The 20,456-nt window shown below is 42.1% G+C and overlaps 1 protein-coding gene across 1 annotated transcript in view; it reads left to right on the top strand.

Annotated features, from left to right (window-relative positions):
- LOC116321224 (chloride channel protein 2-like) overlaps positions 1–17,906 on the top strand; it is a 61,112-nt gene extending 43,206 nt beyond the window's left edge. Inside the window, exons 16-23 of the mRNA XM_039598162.1 lie at positions 1,068–1,201; positions 2,344–2,540; positions 3,287–3,347; positions 3,668–3,732; positions 4,146–4,184; positions 4,647–4,751; positions 14,544–14,630; positions 16,871–17,906. Of these exons, the coding sequence (XP_039454096.1) occupies positions 1,068–1,201; positions 2,344–2,540; positions 3,287–3,347; positions 3,668–3,732; positions 4,146–4,184; positions 4,647–4,751; positions 14,544–14,630; positions 16,871–17,041 (859 nt within the window). The 3' untranslated portion in view covers positions 17,042–17,906. The remainder of the gene's footprint in view (positions 1–1,067; positions 1,202–2,343; positions 2,541–3,286; positions 3,348–3,667; positions 3,733–4,145; positions 4,185–4,646; positions 4,752–14,543; positions 14,631–16,870) is intronic.
- Positions 17,907–20,456: the final 2,550 nt, after the last annotated feature.

Raw genomic sequence — 20,456 nt, 5'->3', positions numbered from 1 at the left:
AAGAAATGTCAGGGGAAAATTTCCCAAATAGAAAGCTGCCAAAGTAAAACAGAGACACAGTGAGACAATATAAAAAATCATATGTACATGGGTGAACTCTCTAAAGAGAGAGAGAGTCACCCAGTACTCTTCTTTATTGCAGGTTATATAGGCACGTAGGTTACACAGCAGACGGAGGCAGTCTCCGCCTGTTCTCAGAATATATTGCTTAACTGACAAATGCATATCTTACTAAACATTCTGTCCGTACTATACTAAACGTCTGCTTAAGTGGCATTTTCCTTTGCTTTTTGCACAGGAACTTGTCTTCACAGGCATTTGATAAGCATAGGCAAGGTTTCATGTTTTATCAGGGTGAATCATCATTCAGAGTTTACACAATCACAAGCAAAGCATATTTGAATAATAAACAAAATCTTTTCACAGTAGGTAATTAAGAACATTTGGAAATGCTTGAAATTAATGTAAATAAACAATACTAAGTTAATATCTGATCAGGTATTTGGTGACTGAAATGATACAAACTTCATAAAGTTGTCTTGTTCGATGTTCAAGTCTAAGCCGGTCAGATGACAACCAACAGTCACAGCAGTTGGTTGCTCCTCACTGGGTCCGATTCTCTTCCCATTAAAATGGAGTTGTATGGAATTAAACTAGAATCTGTAAAAAAAAAAATCTTCCTACAGAACTTTGTTGCTGCCATTCATTTTCCCCAAAAGCATGCTGGAGCTGTGAAAGGATAGTCATCAATTTAACTTTGTATTTCAAGTGAAGTGAGTGTAGTGACTTGTCATGACAACTGGAGAGGAGCGCTGTCCCGAGCCTGTGAACTCTGACTGGCAGCTGACCCTAACCCTGATGTGATTTCAGTGTTGTATTTGGAGGGGAGTGGTTATAGATCCAAGCTGAAGTTGACAGTTTGTCTTTGGCATGGGCAGACCATTCAAAGAAAATTTTTTAAAATTACGTTCATGGCTCCATCCTCCTTTTTAATCTCATTTTTTTCCTACTCACTCGAGTCCTTCCTCTCTACGGCAACTTGATAAGCCTCCCCGTTCTCATTTCAGGGTGTATAACATTCGTGTGGAGGACATTATGGTGCGCGACGTGCAGTACATCACACTCAGCTGCAGCTACAGAGACTTGCTAAACATCCTAATGAAAAGTCGACTAAAGGCTCTACCCCTGCTCAAATCAGCTGGTAAGTCACTGCTACACACTGTGATGTTCATATGAAGTTATAACTCACTAACCCCATGAATAAATACATACATGAACAATAGATAAGCCCTTTGGGCTTAACAGGCTATTAGCCGTAGCCCCAAAACAACATCATTAATACTTCATATTCATATTGCATTTTATGATAAAACCTGCAATATACTCAGCAGTTTCCTTTGATATGAAGAAACCTAAAACTCCATCATTTTAATATTTGGTTCAAAGCGTGTGATTTAAAAATGACAGTATAAATTGTCTCTTTGGACAGATGGTAATGTGCGGACCACAGCAACAACTGAGTGGACCAAAAAACAAGTAAAAACCTCAACTGCTAGGTTTACCAAATTTTACTGAACCTTAAGTTTGTGACTTAATGTGTCAGGCTTTACAGGGTTCATTTATTCATAACTCTGCGGCACATAGTTCTAATTCAAGACCACAGCTCTAGTCCTTTTATGCTACTGACCAACACAACTAAATAACAATAAGGAAGAATAACCTTGATTCATTATTATTTACCATTATTCAGCAGTTTTCATAACATGGATAAAAGAGTTTAATGGAGATGACAGACAACTGGAGCTTCTGCTCAGTTTTGATCATAGTTAAACGTTTTAGTTGAAAACTAACTCCAACACAGCTCCCGCTCCCACTGCAATTGACGCCCGTCCTTGTTAAAAAAAAAATGTACACAGTCTGTAACTGGCTTTATGCAACCTGGTGCAAAAAACATATAATTTTTTCCCATTTCACTTGCTGTGGAAAATTGCTAAAGTTTAACAAACATAAAATAGTATTTTTTTTAATCTACCAGAGCCAAAAAACCTGGAGTATCCTGCATGGTGTACAGTGTGACCTTTATTTTTTTGTTTTTTTTTTAAAAAGAAGAAAAGAAGAGGAAACTGTACAAGTGGAGGACAAAAGAAAAAGTAGCAGGCCTAAAAAAGAATCTATCTATGTGACCTTAAGAAAGAGGACATGCCTTAAGGACATGGTTGGGATCGCCGCAGTTAGCTCACTCCTTATTTCTAAAACAAGTTTACACAGTCTTCTCTTATCTCACATAAAAAACTGCTCCTTCACCCCTTTTTATCCTCTTCTTCCCTCTTCCTCCTCTCCCAGAGTCAATGATCCTGTTGGGTTCCATTGAGCGTGCCCAGCTCCAGTCGCTGCTCTCGCAGCAGCTCAGCCGTGCCAGACGTCTGCAGTGCATCAAAGAACGAGGCGCTGAGGAGAAGACGATCCTCTCCACTGAGTCAAACCCACCCAGCAATAACAACAGCAGCCTGCAGACAGGCCAGGAGGAAGGCCACATCCAGGTGAGAGGTCACTGGAGGACACATGCTTTGTGAAAGGAGCTCTAACATAAGTAACAGATTCAACATTTTCTTTCACCTGAAACCTTAGACTTATCTGCATGTTTGTTGTCCACCCATTCACCTGCTCATGCTTCATTGTTTTTTTCCTCAGTTCTCACTCTTCCTCTCTTCCCACATCCCATCTGGTCCATTGCTTGCTCATAGCAATTGTTGTATATCAAAGTGTTGAATTGAATGAATGTACGAGGTCATTTCTGTGTTTACAGAGGAAATAAACTGAAATTGGCAGACAGGTTGAAGATAGATGTCTATAGATGAAAGATGGTTAGTTGCAGCTGCTGCACTGCATTGCTTAAACATGAGTGAGTGGCTAAGCAGAACATCCTCAGGCATGGATGTGGAAGTCGAGGAGTCTGCTGTGATGCTGTCTGCTTTTGATTTGATATTGTCTGATATGTTGATAAGCATATTTTCTTGGCAAAACCTGATTTTTTTCGTCCATTTCAAAAATCCTCAGTATACATAGAGAAAATGTTGTCAGGGCAAGGAAAGTCAGCAGGGGGATTGACTGAGGTCATACATTTGAGGCTAGGCTAATATGAGAATTCTTAGTGTAGCTCTCAACCCCTGCAGGTTTGTTCTCTTCATTCGTGTGCTCTTGTTTCTGTTGCATCAGCCCACAGTAGTGCAGTAGTGATTTTTTATTTTTTTAATCAGTGTGTGTGTGTGTTTGTGTGTGTGTGCAGATCACTAATGAGGAGCTGCACCTGCCCCCTGTGGTGGAGCGACCCACTGACCTTTCCAACAGTAAGAACTACACTTACCTGTGCAAATTCATGCACACAGCAGAGTTTCAGAAGACCAGACTGAAACAAAAGGAAATAGAAATTCAATAGAAGTCTGGGTTTTGCTCTCTCTGTTCCTAATGTGACTAATTCAAACAGTTTCAGGAGCTGACTAAACAAGTATAAATAAAGCACACCTGTTTTTCTAGGTCACATTTTAAATTTTTGCTTTGTGGCCACTGATTAAAAATACAAGACAAACCAGCTAATTTCACTCCCTGAGCTCACTAAGCTGGACCTCCTGACTATGTTGCGGTCTGTGTGTCTCTGTCTCTGATGCAGGCTCACAAGATGAATCAGGAGTCACACTGAGAAGCATTTTCTGTGCCAGTTCAGATGCAGAAGAGGTAAGAGAGTGACATCCCACGCACACACCCACACACCTACACTCTCAGACTTCCACCCTGCAGAAAGATGTCCTAACATAGCCCCCGTCTCACTCAGACCTCTGGAGTATTTTTGGCAGATTGCTGCAAAGCACAGTGTTGGTAGTTTGACACTGGACGTCATCATCAAACAGCATCTGCCTTAAGTTGCAATGTTGATGTCCTTGTAGTCACTCATTCAGTGACTCATGTCATTTTGTCCATCTTCTGTGCACAGATGTAGTGCTAAATGTTTATGGAGGTAACAACCTGCTGAGGGCTGTTATTTGCCTTTACCTGTGTGTTTGTGGCATTCACACCGAATTGTGTTATTGGGTTCAGTGTACACGCTGATTATCGTTGCTTTCTGTATTTTTTTTTCTTTTGCTTCTCAGGTACAAGATGATCGAGATGTTCAAGATCCCACTAGTGAGGTAAGATGTTCAGACAATCCACACAGACAGAACAACCAATGAGAGCAGAGCACAAGCGGTCGCAGCAGAGTGTTCATTGCTCTGGGAAATGAGAAAATGGGGGGACTACAAAAGTTTCCACCCAGCCCCCTGTTCAGATTTAGAACTGAGGAATTCTCTTGGATAAGAGGCGAAACATCTTCAAAAACAAGAGTTTGAAAAGAAGGTGATGGAATTATTTTCAGATTGTCTTAGCCAGCAGTGTGACAGCAAATTGCTCTGTTGGTGTTTAAGATAAGATGAGGCCTAATTATTCAAAAAATACACTTTAGGCCAAGAATGGCGGGCTGTATTACTGTAAGCGAATTATTTATTACAAACTAAAGTCATCTTAAGGGAAAATAATGTAGATCACTAACTGCTATGAAGTGATCAATCCGACACGGGATGCTAAAAAGGCGTTTCACTCTTGTTGACTTGCAGATTACAGACTGGGAGGCAAGGCAACTTGATGAGAGGGTCAACTTCAACAACTGCAAGATTAACCCCGCCCTGATCCAGCTGCTGGAGTGTACATCACTGCATAAGGTTTGAATTCTGAATACTGCGATAGTCATACTGTATGTGTCTGTCACAATGACAGCAGTATTTTCCAGTATTTTAAAGTTGTGGGACAATGGTTGACTTGTATTTGATCCTTTAAAGAACGTACATAAGATTTAAAATGATAAATCAATGCAAGGTGACCTAAAATGAAAAGATCCACAAACAGTTTGACAGAACAAAACGTACATTACATCATATGTCTACATATACACTCATGAAATTTCAAACTGCACCATTTCTGTTACTTTCAAAATAAATGTATTCCATAACAAAGCAATTGTGGCAAATATGATTATTAAACGACTGGGTGGTGGCTCAACGTTGTCCTAACAGTGATCAATTTGAGAAAAACAAAGATTTGATTTTATAAGAGCAAAGCAAAAAAACAAAGGAAAAACAAATACATCTCAGATACAGGTCAACTGCAAAGAAAAGGAAAAAGAATAACCGAGTGTCGATCGAGTTACACAAAGTCAATGGCAAAAATGATATTGATTATTTTTCTAATTTTTATGGTGATTACAGCAGCATGTGTGGGCACTGTGTTGCATTTTTCTGTGTTTTGCAATGGCACTCTGCAAGACGATAAGTGGTTACAGAGGTCAATCACACGGGAAATATTTGGTGCTGTGCTGCAGGGAAGAGCAATAAGCATCTGAAGCGCTTTGCAACCAGTGCTGCTATTGTTTTGCTGAAAAAGCAAGGTCCTCACAAAAACCACTACTACTTCTACAAGGCTGCCAAAACCAGCATGTGTCATTCACCAATATTAGTGCCTTCACAGATTTGTGCTAATGTTCCTCATCGAGCTGCCACTTTAACTGTCTGCTAACAGCCCTCGGTTCAATTCAATTCAATTCAATTTTATTTATATAGCGCCAAATCACAACAGAAGTCACCTCAAGGCGCTTTATATTGTACAGGAGATCGCACAATAATACATACAGAGAAAAACCCAACAATCATATGACCCCCTATGAGCAAGCACTTTGGCGACAGTGGGAAGGAAAAACTCCCTTTTAACAGGAAGAAACCTCCGGCAGAACCAGGCTCAGGGAGGGGCGGGGCCATCTGCTGCGACCGGTTGGGGTGAGAGAAGGAAAACAGGATAAAGACATGCTGTGGAAGAGAGACAGAGATTAATAACAGATATGATTCAATGCAGAGAGGTCTATTAACACATAGTGAGTGAGAAAGGTGACTGGAAAAGAAACACCCAGTGCATCATGGGAATCCCCGGCAGCCTACGTCTATTGCAGCATAACTAAGGGAGGATTCAGGGTCACCTGGTCCAGCCCTAACTATATGCTTTAGCAAAAAGGAAAGTTTGAAGCCTAATCTTGAAAGTAGAGATAGTGTCTGTCTCCTGAATCCAAACTGGAAGCTGGTTCCACAGAAGAGGGGCCGGAAAACTGAAGGCTCTCCCTCCCATTCTACTTTTAAATACTCTAGGAACAGCAAGTAAGCCTGCAGTGTGAGAGCGAAGTGCTCTAATAGGGTGATATGGTACTACAAGGTCATTAAGATAAGATGGAGCATGATTATTTAAGACCTTGTATGTGAGGAGCAGGATTTTGAATTCAATTCTGGATTTAACAGGAAGCCAATGAAGGGAAGCCAAAACAGGAGAAATATGCTCTCTCTTTCTAGTCCCTGTCAGGACTCTTGCTGCAGCATTTTTGGATTAGCTGAAGACTTTTCAGCGAGTTGTTAGGACATCCTGATAATAAAGAATTACAGTAGTCCAGCCTGGAAGTAATAAATGCATGAACTAGTTTTTCAGCGTCACTCTGAGACAGGATATTTCTAATTTTAGAGATGTTGCACAAATGGAAGAAAGCAGTCTTACATATTTGTTTAATATGTGCATTGAAGGACATGTCCTGGTCAAAAATGACTCCAAGGTTCCTCACAGTGTTACTGGAGGCCAAGGTAATGCCATCCAGAGTAAGAATCTGCTTAGATACCATATTTCTAAGATTTTCAGGGCCGAGTACAATAACCTCAGTTTGATCTGAATTAAGAAGCAGAAAGTTAGCGGCCATCCAGGTCTTTATGTCTTTAAGGCATTCCTGCAGTTTAACTAATTGGTGTGTGTTACCTGGCTTCATGGATAGATAGAGCTGCGTGTCATCTGCATAGCAGTGAAAATTTATGCTATGACTTCTAATGATGCTGCCTAAGGGAAGCATGTATAATGTAAATAGAATTGGTCCTAGCACTGAACCCTGTGGAACTCCATAATTGACCTTAGTGGGTGAAGAGGACTCTCCATTTACATGTACAAATTGGAGTCTATTAGATAGATATGATACAAACCACTGCAGTGCAGTACCTGTAATACCTACAGCACGTTCTAATCGCTCTAATAGGATATTATGGTCAACAGTATCGAACGCAGCACTGAGGTCTAGCAGGACAAGCACAGAGAAGAGTCCACTGTCAGAGGCCATAAGAAGATCATTTGTAACCTTCACTAAAGCTGTTTCTGTGCTGTGATGAGCTCTGAAACCTGACTGAAACTCTTCAAATAAGCCATTCCTCTGCAGATGATCTGTTAGCTGTTTGACAACTACTCTTTCAAGGATGTTTGATATGAAAGGAAGGTTGGAGATTGGCCTATAATTAGCTAAGACAGCTGGGTCTAGAGATGCTTTTTAAGTAAAGGTTTAACTACAGCCACCTTGGAGGCCTGTGGTACATAGCCGATTATTAGAGATAGGTTGATCATATTTAAGATTGAAGAATTAATTAATGGCAGGACTTCTTTGAGCAGTTTTGTAGGAATGGGGTCTAAAAGACACGTTGATGGTTTGGAGGAATTAATTATTGAAGTTAACTCAGAAAGATCAATTGGAGAAAAAGAGTCTAACTTAACATCGATGGTACTAAAAGTAGCTGTAGATGATATTACATCTGTGGGATGATTATTGGTAATTTTTTCTCTAATGATTAAAATGTTATTTGTGAAGAAGTTCATGAAGTCATTACTAGTTAACGTTAAAGGGATGGTTGGCTCAGTAGAGCTCTGACTTTTTGTCAGCCTGGCTACAGTGCTGAAGAGAAACCTGGGGTTGTTCTTATTTTCTTCAATCAGTGACGAATAGTAAGATGTTCTGGCTTTGCGGAGGGCTTTCTTATAAATCAGCAAACTATTTCTCCAGGCTAAATGATGATCCTCTAAATTTGTGACACGCCATTTAGAATAGAATAGAATTCAACTTTATTGTCATTGCACATGTCACAGGTACAGGGCAACAAAATGCAGTTTGCATCCATCCAGAAAGTGCTTTAGTCGTGATATAGATAGATTACAATATAAATTAGCAATAATAGAGATGTGTAAGTATATTACAGAAATGGGTCTATTATGGTATGTTATAATGTACACAGTGTGAAGTATGTTATGAATAGTCTATAACTATAAGTATGTACAGGCTGTAGTGAGTACAAGCTATGTACAGGCTATGAACAGGATATAAATATGAAATAAAAACTATACAGAAATCTGAGATATACAGTTATACAGAATGTGAACTATGTAAGTTATAAACAGTTGTGGGATTAAAAATTATCGTATGTACAGAATGATTATCTACACAGAACTATACAGTAGTGGTAAAGTGCTAGTGGTTGTGGGTGTGTGTATGTTCAGTCCATGAGTTTAACGTGGGTCAGATGTCAGGAGGCTAGTGGTTGTGGGTGTGTGTATGTTCAGTCCATGAGTTTAACGTGGGTCAGATGTCAGGAGGCAGAGTTCAGGAGTCTGACAGCTGTGGGGAAGAAGCTGTTCCGGTACCTGGTGGTCTTAGTCCGGAGGCTCCTGTAGCCTCGCAGAGGGCAGGAGGGTGAAGAGTCTATGTGATGGGTGACTGGGGTCTTTGATGATTTTCCCAGCCCTTTTCAGACACCGCTTCCTGTAGATGTCCTTTATGGCAGGAAGTGGTGCTCCGGCGATGCGCTGGGCAGTTTTCACGACCCTCTGCAACGCCTTCTGGTCCGAGGCAGAGCAGTTCCTGTACCAGACTGTTATACAGTTGGTCAGGATGCTCTCGATGGTGCAGCGATAGAAGTTCACCAGGATGTCTGAGGACAGGTGGTTCTTCCTCAGAGTCCTCAAGAAGAAGAGGCGCTGGTGAGCCTTCTTGACCAGCTTGGAGCAGTTGGTCGTCCAGATGAGATCCTCGGAGATGTGGACTCCCAGGAACTTGAAGCTGCTCACACGCTCCACAGCCATCCCCTTAATGTGGATGGGTGGATGTGGGTCAGCATTCCTTCTGTAGTCCACGATGAGCTCCTTAGTCTTCTTGGTGTTAAGCAGCAGGTTGTTTGTGTCGCACCACGCAGCCAGACGATCCACCTTCTCCCTGTAGGTGGCCTCATCGTTGTCACTGATGAGGCCAATCACCATGGTGTCATCTGCAAACTTAATGATGGTGTTGGAACCATCAGCAGGTCTGCAGTCGTGGGTGAAGAGGGAGTAGAGGAAAGGGCTCATCACACAGCCCTGTGGTACACGGTGTTCATTGTGATTGTTGATGAGCAGCGGTTATCCAGTCGGACATGTTGGGGCGGTTGGTCAGGAAGTCCAGTAACCATTTGCAGATGAGGGAACTGATGCCCAGGTCTGTCAGTTTCCTGATGAGTTGTGAGGGGTGGATTGTGTTGAATGCTGAACTGAAGTCTATAAACAGCATTCTGGTGTAGGTGTTGTTGTTGTCCAGGTGTGAGAGGACAGAGTGCAGTGCGATGGAGACTGCATCCTCTGTGCTCCTGTTCTGGCGGTATGCAAATTGGTGGGGGTCCAGGGTGGGGGAGACAGGATTTGAAGTGTGCTAAGACTAGCTGCTCTAAGCACTTAGTGATGATGGGGGTGAGGGCTACTGGGCGGTAGTCATTGAGGCTAGATGGGTTGGAGTTTTTGGGTATCGGGACGATGGAGGTGGATTTGAAGCAGGCCGGTACCACAGCGTGGGCCAAGGACAGGTTGAATATGTCTGTGAGCACTCCTGCAAGCTCCCAGAACACGCTCTGAGAACACGCCGGGGATACCATCAGGACCTGCAGCCTTGTGGACATTGATCCTGCTCAGCACCGCTCCTACATCGGTGGGGAGAGAGTCAGAGGTTGGTGGTCTGGCGTCATGTCTGTTATGGTTGTGGTTGCGGGGTTCCCTCGCTCAAAACGAGCATAAAAGTTGTTGAGCTCGTTGAGGAAGGAGGCATCAGAGGATGTGGGGAGGGTTTGGTGGTCCTGTAGTCTGTGATGGTCTGGAGTCCTTGCCACATGCGTCCGGGGTTGGAGTTGGAGAAGTGTTCTTCTACCTTCTTTTTGTAATGGTGTTTGGCTTTTTTGATGCCCTTCTTTAGATTAGCCCTGGCTGTACTGTAGGCGTGTGCATCTCCTGACCTAAAGGCGGTGTTGCGGGCCTTCAGGAGGAGACGAACATCCCGGTTCATCCAAGGCTTCTGGTTGGGGTACATGGTGATCCGTTTCTGGGTGGTGACACTGTCTGTGGTTTCGGAGATGTAATCCAGTACAGATGAGGCGTACTGGTCCAGGTCTGTGTGGGTGAACATATTCCAGTCTGTGTTTTTAAATCTGTCCTGGAGCACTGCGTCTGTCCCCTCTGGCCACACTTTAATTGTCCTCACAGCAGGTTTCACACGTTGGATGAGTGGTGAATACCTAGGTGTGAGGAACAGGAGAGATGGTCCGATTGTCCAATGTGGGGGAGGGTGTTGCTTTGTAGGCTCCAGCCAAGTTGGAATAAACATGGTCTAAAGTCTTGTCTCCTCTGGTGTGGCAGGAGACATGTTGGTGGAATCTGGGAGGACTGTCTTTAAGTTGGTGTGGTTGAAGTCGCCAGCAACAATAAAAGCAGCCTCGGGGTGTTTATTCTGGTGTTTGTTAATGGCTGCAGAAAGTTCTTTCATGGCCAACCTAGCATTAGCGTCGGGGGGGATATATACTGCAGTGAGTATGATCGAAGTGAGCTCTCTGGGGAGATAGTAAGGTCTGCATTTGACCATTAAAAACTCCGCATTAGGTGAGCAGTGACTCTCAGTAGTAGTGGAGTTCATGCACCAAGCATTGTTAATATAAATGCACAAACCTCCACCTCTGGTCTTGCGGAGTCATCTGCTAGCCTGTCGGCTCGGTGTGTGTGGCGTCCTGCTAACTCGATAGCATTGTCCGGCAGCTGTTGTTCAACCATGTTTCGGTGAAAAACATGACATTTGAGTCCATAATCCGTCTGTTGTTAGTGATGGAGAGCCGTATCTCATCCATTTTGTTTGGCAGAGAACGGACATTTGCGAGGAAAATACTGGGTAAAGGCAGCCGATGTGGTGTTAGCTTTAGCTTAGCCCGTAGCCCTCCGCGCATACCTCGCCTTTGTTTACGTTCTCGGCGCCGTCTGCGTGCACTTCCGCCCGGCCGGGGAGAGTGGGCAGCCTCCGGTGTTCTGGAGATCTCTGGGATGAGTCGGAGATCGGCGATAAAACTGTTGGAGTTATGAGTCCAGATGTCCAGAATCTCTTGTCTGCTGTAGGTCAGCAACGCACAGCAATTCTGGATGAATAATCCGGTTAAAAGTAGATAAAAAACTGCTAAATAGCAGATTCTGGAGAGACACTGAGCCTCGCGTTGTTCACGCGCCGCCATCTTGGTCAACCATTTCCTCTCCAGCTTACGAGTTATCTGCTTTAGGCTACGTGTTTGAGAATTATACCACGGAGTCAGGTACTTCTGATTTGAGGCCTTAGTTTTCACAGGAGCTACAGTATCCAGAGTCGCATGCGTAGTGAGGAGGTAAAATTATTAACAAGATAATCGACCTCTGTTGGAGTAGCGTTCAGATAGCTGCTCTGCTCTATGTTGGTACAGGGCATTGAAGATGATAACAGTGGGTGGATTATATTCTTAAACTGAGTTACAGCACTTTCAGAAAGACACCTACTGTGATAAAGTCTACTCTCCACTGCTGTGTAATCAATTATTGTAAATGTAAATGTTATCAGGAAATGATCAGACAGCAGAGGGTTTTCAGGAAACACTGTTAAATGTTCAGTTTCTATGCCATATGTTAAAACAAGATCTAGAGTGTGATTAAAGTGGTGGGTGGGTTCTTTTAAATTTTGAGAGAAGCCAATTGAGTCTAATAACAGATTAAATGCGATGTTGAGGCTGTCATTTTTAGCATCTACATGGATATTAAAATCACCCACAATAATTATTTTATCTGAGCTGAGCACTAAATCAGATAAAAAGTCTGAGAAATCAGACAGAAACTCTGTGTAAGGCCCAGGTGGACGATATATGATAACAAGTAAGACTGGTTTCTGAGTTTTACAGCTGGGTTGGACGAGGCTAAGCATCAGGCTTTCGAATGAATTAAAAGTCTGTCTGGGTCTTTCATTGATTAATAGGCTGGTGTGAAAAATTGCTGCCACACCGCCCCCTCGGCCTGTGCTTCAAGGTTTCTGGTAGTTAGAATGACTCGGGGGTGTTGATTCATTTAAACTAACATAATCATCCGGCTGCAACCAGGTTTCTGTAAGGCAGAGTAAATCGATTTGTTGATCAATTATTAAGTCATGTACTAACAGAGACTTGGAGGAGAGAGACCTAATATTTAATAATCCACATTTCACTGTTTTACTCTTTGGTTCAGATGTGGATACTGTATTGTTCTTTCTTTGTGATTTTTTATGTTTAAGTTGTTTATTGCTGGTTTTTGGTTTGTTTTTTGTCTGTTTGGGAGCTGACACAGTCTCAATGGAGATGGGTTTTTGGGAGGGTAGCAGGAGGAGAGAAGCTGCAAAGAGGCGTGTAACACTGCAACTCTGCTTCCTGGTCCCAACTCTGGATAGTCATATTTTGGGGGGTTAATAAATTGGTCCATATTTCTAGAAATGAGAGCTGCTCCATCCAAAGTGGGATGGATGCCGTCTCTCCTAACAAGACCAGGTTTCCTCCAGAAGGTTTGCCAATTATCTAGCCCACATCGTTTCTGGGACACCACTCAGACAGCCAGCAATTTAAGGAAAACATGCGGCTAAACATGTCACTCCTGGTCTGATTGGGGAGGGGACCAGAGAAAACTACAGAGTCCGACATTGTTTTGGCAAAGTTGCACACCGATTCAATATTGATTTTAGTGACCTCCGATTGGCGTAACTGGGTGTCATTACTGCCGACGTGAATTATGATCTTACTGTATTTACGTTTAGCCTTAGCCAGCAGTTTTAAGTTTCCCTCAATGTCGCCTGCTCTGGCCCCTGGAAGACAATTGACTATGGTTGCCGGTGTCTCTAGCTTCACATGTCTGAGAACAGAATCACCAATTACCAGAGTTTGACCCCCGGCGGGTGTGTCGCCGAGTGGGGAAAAACAGTTAGAACACATGAACAGGTTGGTGGTGTACCTGGGGCTTCTGTTTAAGACTATGCTTCCTCCTCACCGTCACCCAGCCGCCCTCTTTCCCCAGCTGCTTGGGGTCTGCCGGGGAACAGCTAGCGGGGCCTACGCTATCTTCGGCTGCACCAGCTACAGGGGCCTGGCTAGCTACGGGTGAATGGAGGGTGCGAAGCCGAGTCTCCAATTCAGTAATCCTGGCCTCCAGAGCTGCAAATATGCTACATTTGTTACAGGTATCATTACTGCTAAAGGAGGCCGAGGAGTAACTAAACATCTGACACAATGAGCAGGAAAGTGCAGGAGGGACAGGTGAAGTAGTCATGGTGCTAACGAGTCGGCTACGAGCTAAGCTAAGCTAGCGAAACAGTACAGAGACAGTGAGTGAATACTTTGGCTATAAATTAGGTAGTGAGTACACAGAAAGGGTGCTTCAGATGAAGCACGTGAAGATTATACAATGAAAAAGGAATGTATCTAAAAGATTTTAATTAAATTGCTAAGCAGATAAGCTACTCAGAAACACCACTGTGTTTGAGCAGGAACAGGAAGTGATACTCTACCACAAAGCAAGCGAACACCAAGTGACAGCACCACCAAGAGTCCAAGAGAGACTTGCTCTCTTGCTCTATAGATGGTTATAGACAAACGTGACCACTACTGAGAAGTCAACAGATTCGGCCTTTCAAAGTTGAAAGACATCATCTAACTTTCAGCAGCACTTATTTAAAGATTTAAGTAAGTGTGTTCATACAGTTGAGCCAGTGTGTATACTTTTGAACATGTGTGGAGAAAATCCGAAACAGATCTGAACTTGTGCACCCAGTTCCTGCTTTTTAAAGATGCTGTGCAATCATTCAACAGTTCAAAGAAATCATTAAAAGCCACCTTGATATTCATGCTCATGATGAGTGTTGTAAACTACTGACCACAGTTGTATGTATGCTAACAGCAGCCCATATTACTGCCTCACTAGACTTACCAAAATAATAGCCTATATTATTTCCATACACACATAATACATCCAATGAAATCCTACGTGCAGGTTGCGTGTGCAGATTAAACAAATGTGTTTTAATTCGCTTCAAACATTTCTTAAAGCCATCAAGTCAAGTTAATAGAGACTCTTCTGTCCACAGGAGGTGTACACGGCTTTGTTAAGCATGTCAGTTCCCTCTCACAAATTTCCCACAGTGAAAAAAATCCCATTTAGCTGAAAATGTGACAGGTTGAATGAATCAAATGTGATTAGATATTGGTGAAGTTTGGATAATTAAGATCAATGGTGCATTTTCCAAACTGGACTTTAAGTAAGAAGACAGTTTTTACTAACAGAACTTTGCTGTTTTCCTACAGACCTACACCATCTTCTCTCTGCTGGGCCTCGACCACGCCTATGTCACCAGGATCGGACGCCTCATCGGGGTGGTTTCCATCAAAGAAGTAATAGTCTCTCTTTACAGGACCTTTGGGATGTATGGGTTTGATCACTTTGTCAGCTGCGCTCCACCAGCTGAGTTGGCAAAAATACAAATATTCTGTACTTAAGTACAAGTACGAATACTACTATTAAAAAATACTCCAGTAAAAGTTGAAGTACAGAATCAACTTCTTTACTCAAGTAAAAGTAAAAACGTACAGGCTCTGAAAAGCACTCAAAGAAAATAAAAAGTAGCTCTTTGGAGGATGTTTCTGTTTTTGTGCAAAGCTAACTGAACCTTGAGCCATATTAGCATAATATTAAAATAATATCAGTAGATGTTAATTAAAACTTTATTAAATTCTAATTATTCTCAGCTTGAATCAGAAGAAAAAGAAGTAAATAAAAAGCAGCTCTATTTTCTGATGCCTACATTATAGTTGGGGACTTTGCCTGTAAACAGGGTCACAGTCAGAGGTTAAAGTGGATTCAGCAGTTGGGGGAAACTGAACTGGTTCTAATGGTTCAGTGTGGGGAAAAGAATCAAACTCACATTAATTTCCAGTAGATTTTCTTAGTGTACAGGCTGTGATCAGATGACCTGCTGACACACCTGGATTCAACCAGATGTTTCCTGAGTGGTCCTGGATGATTTCCATCCTCTGCACTGACAGTAAACTGTTTATGCTGCCTTTACATTAGACTGGATAAAGTTGGTGTGAAGGTGGAGTTCAGTGAATGCATCTCTGCTACACTGTGAGCTAACTGTGACCATGAAACACAGCCACTGTGCAGCAGTCACACACTGTTCTTTACTTTAAATCCATCACAGTGCAACAAACACGCCTGTTTATCCTGCACTGACCTGCAGAGGGTTTCCATGCAGTCTTTAAATAACACAGTTAGTCTGCCTGTCTTTCTTATCTTTCTCCATCTCTGAATGAAGCTAGCGCTCTGTCTTTTCTCTCCCTGTGAAATCCAGCAGCTGGACTTTAGCTACAACACACTGTGAGACAAACTGGACACAGTTTGTGTGTTTGCTGATGTTTGTAGAGCTGATAGAAATGTCACAATTACCTCACAATTTAAAAAAAGGTTTATGCTCTCTCCTCCTCTGTAGGGCTAGCTAGATGCCAAAGTATCACAACCGCAAATTATGGACCTGCAGTCGTTCCGATGTTGAAAAGAAAAAAAACAAAAAACAAACCAAGAACTCACCACCGTCCCACTTTAAGCCCTGACTTCTCTATGACATTTCCTGGTGATTAATAAATGAACAGAAAGCCTTTCATCTGTTTCTGTTTAGACTCAAACCAGTTTGGTGTTTGGAGGCTTGCAGTGACGTGAAATAATAACTCTCCTCTGTTACAGCAAAAGTAATGAGCCTGTTTTGAAAATGTAAGAAGAACAGATATGCGTTTAAAAATGTAGGGAGTAAAAGTAAAAAGTAGTCAGAAAAATAACTCCTCTGGTAAAGTACAGATACCTAAAAAATTGTACTTAAGTATAGTAACAAAGTATTTGTACTTTGTTACGTCCCACCTCTGTCCAACAGCAAGAAAAAACACAAACCCAGTCAGGGCAGATAAACCCATCCTCTCCCAGTCTGCCCGTCTCTCACACAGACACACTGTCACATCTCTGGTCCACAGACAGCTAAACTCTCAGAGCACATTGACAGGATCTGCAGCACTTTTACTCACAACAGCCAAAACATCCAATATTTAAAAGAAGCCAATTAAAGGAAAAGCTCTGAAAGACCAAAAAATTGAGGTACACCCTTTTTAATAAAGAAATTATACCGTATTAGCTGAAAAAAAGCCTTCTACTTCTTCTTATCAGACAGAACGACACATTACACATGTTCCTTTAATGTGGGGATAATAGATTAATTTGCATATAAAATGTATACGTCATTGCTTTTATTAGATATGAATTTTTATGTGCTGTACATAAAAAAAATCTTCAGGCTTGAGAAAATAATCTGAGCCTTAAAAAGCATTTCATGCAGGTGACTTGGCTCCTACTACTACGTTTCTTTCTCTCCACTGTCACCACTTCCTTCTTTCTCTCTTTAATGCTATAAGACTATGGTGGTGATCTGGCACTATATAAATTAAACTGAAATGGAACTGAATGTACTGCAATCCAAAATAATAAGCTTAAAGCCTTGAGTTATGTTTGTGTTTGCATGGCTCAAACAACTTTATTGGGATGTTACTCACCTGGAATTGAACAATTCCTGCCTTCTTTCTTCATCTAGCTCCGTAAAGCCATAGATGGCTCAATGACTCTGAAAGGTGTGAAGGTAGCTCCCCCTATGGCCACCTTCAGGAACAGCAGCTTGAGCAGCAGCCAGAATGAGACCACCTATCTCCAAGCTGTGAGACCACCAGAAGAGCACGCCAACAATGCACCAAAGCACGTCTGCTGACGTGACCAACGGCAAGTCTCGGTAGGAGAAGGAGAATGAGGAGAAGGAGGAAATGTCAAAGTGCTGAAGTCTTTAATCTCTCAAAGCTACACGTGCAAAAATCAAATACAGACAGTGCAATGTGTATAGGTCTGTACATTAGGGGGCAGATGCCTCAGCTTTTGTGTTTTCGAGTTCCCACTCTCATTCCTTTCTTCTTCACTGACATACCTAATAGTCAGGTGTTAATTGTCATGTATTAGTGGTTATGTCTTAATAGTCAGGCTGAGAGCACAACCTGTGCAAGCAGACGTGCTCCCTGGCAGTGATGGAGGCACCTGTAGCTAATCTCATTCTGTCCTTACATTCTGTTGCCACAGCTCTCACAGGCATAGAAACACACTTTTATTGTAGTCCAAATGCTCATTTCACAAGTGCCTCCTCTTCTTTATCACCAGGAATAAGCAGTGTGTGTGTGTGTGTGTGTTACATAAGTGGCGTAGGTGAGATTTTCCCAGTAGAGTACAATGGTGCGGGGGGAAGTCAGTTTGACCACATTCTACTTGTACTAAACTAAACTTTAACCACATGTAAATTTTCCACGTACTATGTAGTATGTTCAGATTAATAAAATTGTAACAGTTTAGCCTTAAAGATGAAGGATTTGAATTAAAAAATTTGATGTGATATTTTTCAGTTTCATTTGACTCAAAATAGTTGCTTCATATTTACTGAGGGTAAAAATTCCTTCTTTTTGTGTGGAGTTTAACCCTCACCCAACCAGACTGAGTCGAACAATATCCTGACCTATATCACCTTCACACCAAAATCAGACATTGTGTTGTTAATCAACAGTGAATAAATGCGTGACATATTAACAAACCTCTGTTTTGTTGAAGAGTTCTTTCTGTCTCTACATTTTCATCAGGATTTCTGCAGCTTGCTCATCTTTGCTGTCTGCCCTCTTTCTACCCTGTAGTAACAGCTGGAGTGAAGTTTTCCAGATGAGTTTAGGAAACGAGTTACGTCTAAAACATTTGCTGATACATGTTTTCAGCAGTCATTCACACTTTTGCTAAATTTTGAAAGAAAACAATTGTACATTAGTAAATCAAAAGTTGAAAGTAATTCAAAGCAGGACTACTTTGTCAGTAATGTCTTGTTCATTACTTTTTCAATATTAGAGGATTATGATTGTAATAAGTGACAGCTCCCTTGCCGCAGGTGGTGACTACAGAGAGTTCAGCAGGCTTGACTTGGATTTTTAGACACTATATTCTATTTCTGTCACAGTCTGTTTGGCTACACTCAAGCAGCAACCTTTCACTTGCTAACTGAATGCCTACACCACAAGACTGTGGAGAAAACCACTTTGTATAACACTAAGCAGTCCTTAAATTTTCTCTTATGATCACAGCCATAGAAGAAGAGTCTTTTTTATGAGTAAATATCACAGAAAAAATAAAAACTGCATCATGAACTAGTTCTTACTCTGCAGCATGTGCACTGGTGCACATCTGTGGCTGCTCTAAGTTTCCTGCAGCATTCTCTCTTTGTAAAGCAGTACTTCTAGGGGCCACTGGGAGGCAGCCTTGTCATTGTCAACATGAAGGCAAAAGTACTCAGTGTAACTTTGACCTGTAACGCACAGGAATAACACATATAACACATATAAGTGTGAGCTGACAGCTCACACTTATTGCAAGTCGCCAAAGACAAACATGTGCAGACACTGGACTACATTCTGATGTCACTTCCTTGCTCTGTTACAACCCAGCATAGAGGTAACAGGGACCGAACATGAAGCTGCAACTCCCCACTCCAACCATTCCTAAGAAAGGGCAGCAATAAGGTAACTGAAGGGGCTAGCTCAAATTATTTACTTCAGACGTGAGCCGTGCAAAAAAAAAAAAAAAAAAGACAACAAAAAGGTTTCTGATGTTCCCAAAGCTTCCCTATTAAAACAAAAGCAAACAAAAGACAATTTCTAACCTACCCTCCTATCAGAAAACATGGGGAAAAGGGTTCAACAAAAAAAGGCCTTGTCGCTCCTACTAAATCTGCTGCAGTGCTCAATATATACAGTGAACACAAAATTACAAGCAATGGTTATATAACTATTTTCAAAAGGTGCTGTTCACACAAGCTGTCTCAATTACTGACAGCTCACACGTTCCAAAAACACTGCAGCTCAGGTTTTTCCACACAAAAGCTCAAAACTACAGAGAACCAGCTGGCACTTTGTTCGTGGTAGAGGAGTCAAGGAGAGGGGCAAGGTGGCTGTCAGCTGGAGGTTAAGGTCAAAGGTCAAGGTCAAATTTATTTATATAGCACATTTCCAGACAGACGATGCTGCACAAAGTGCTTAACAATATAAAAATGCCATTAAAAAGAAATAATGTAGAACAATAATAACAATATAAAGCAATGATAGGACAATAAAAGAATTAAAACTAGAAAAATTTGCATTTCCTGCGAAAATGCTGTGTGCAGTAGCGGTTTTAGATACGGGTGACACGGGCGGTTGCCCGGGGCGGCATCGTGATGGGGGGCGGCATCACGGGCATCGCAAAAAAAAAAAAAAAAAAAAAAAAATGATCGTACTCATGCTGCCCCAACGGCAGCCAGCGCATATTGGGAATGTCATAGGCACCGATCGGTTTTCTATCGCCCATTTGCTGGGAGTAAGGGCGCCCTCCGTTCGCGAGGTGCGCCTGCTGCTTGCGGCACAGGGAGGAGAGGGCGGGGCGGCGGGGGATTCTCTGGCTGGCTGGAGCAGCATCTAATAACCAACTCGCAAAACAAAACAGAATAAAAACAAAACAACAAACACGAAAACACCGGACATTATGATACAGACTTATAATTTGCACCGATGTTTTTTCGAAATTCTATACACGAAAACTGAGCGCGAGAGCCCTTGGTGCGCCTGCGCGCTGCTGAAGTCAAAGTAAACTTTATTGTCATCTCCGCTACATACAGTCCAGTATATAGAGAGAGGAGACGACGAGGCTCCAGTTACAGCAGTGCAAATAAACGAACAATAAATATAGTAGAGTAAGAAAATAAATATACACTTTAGGACTCGGGGTAAAGGGATCAATAACAATTTAAAATTTATAATTTACAGTTTGATGATTTAAAGTCTCACACATAACCCGTCAAAAGGGAGGGAGACCTGCTGCTTCAAATAGAGCACATTTCATTCATAATGTTGTAAATCCAAGCCCATTATGTATTCATGATTTGAATCCTGGGTTGTGTGAAATCCCAGAAATACACCCTAGACAAAGTTAATCTGTGAACTAAGGTGTAGGTCTATTAGGTTATGTTGTGGTGATCCTCTGGTTGAGGGATGGCTGTTCATACTGGAGTGCAAAATTAAAACCAATGGAAGATGGACAAGAAAAGTTCAAAGCCATCAGGTGCTCAGTTT

The sequence above is a fragment of the Oreochromis aureus genome, linkage group 14, assembly GCF_013358895.1.
Source record: "Oreochromis aureus strain Israel breed Guangdong linkage group 14, ZZ_aureus, whole genome shotgun sequence".
In the NCBI taxonomy this organism is placed as follows: Eukaryota; Metazoa; Chordata; class Actinopteri; order Cichliformes; family Cichlidae; genus Oreochromis; species Oreochromis aureus.
This window is presented reverse-complemented; position numbering and strand designations above follow the sequence as displayed.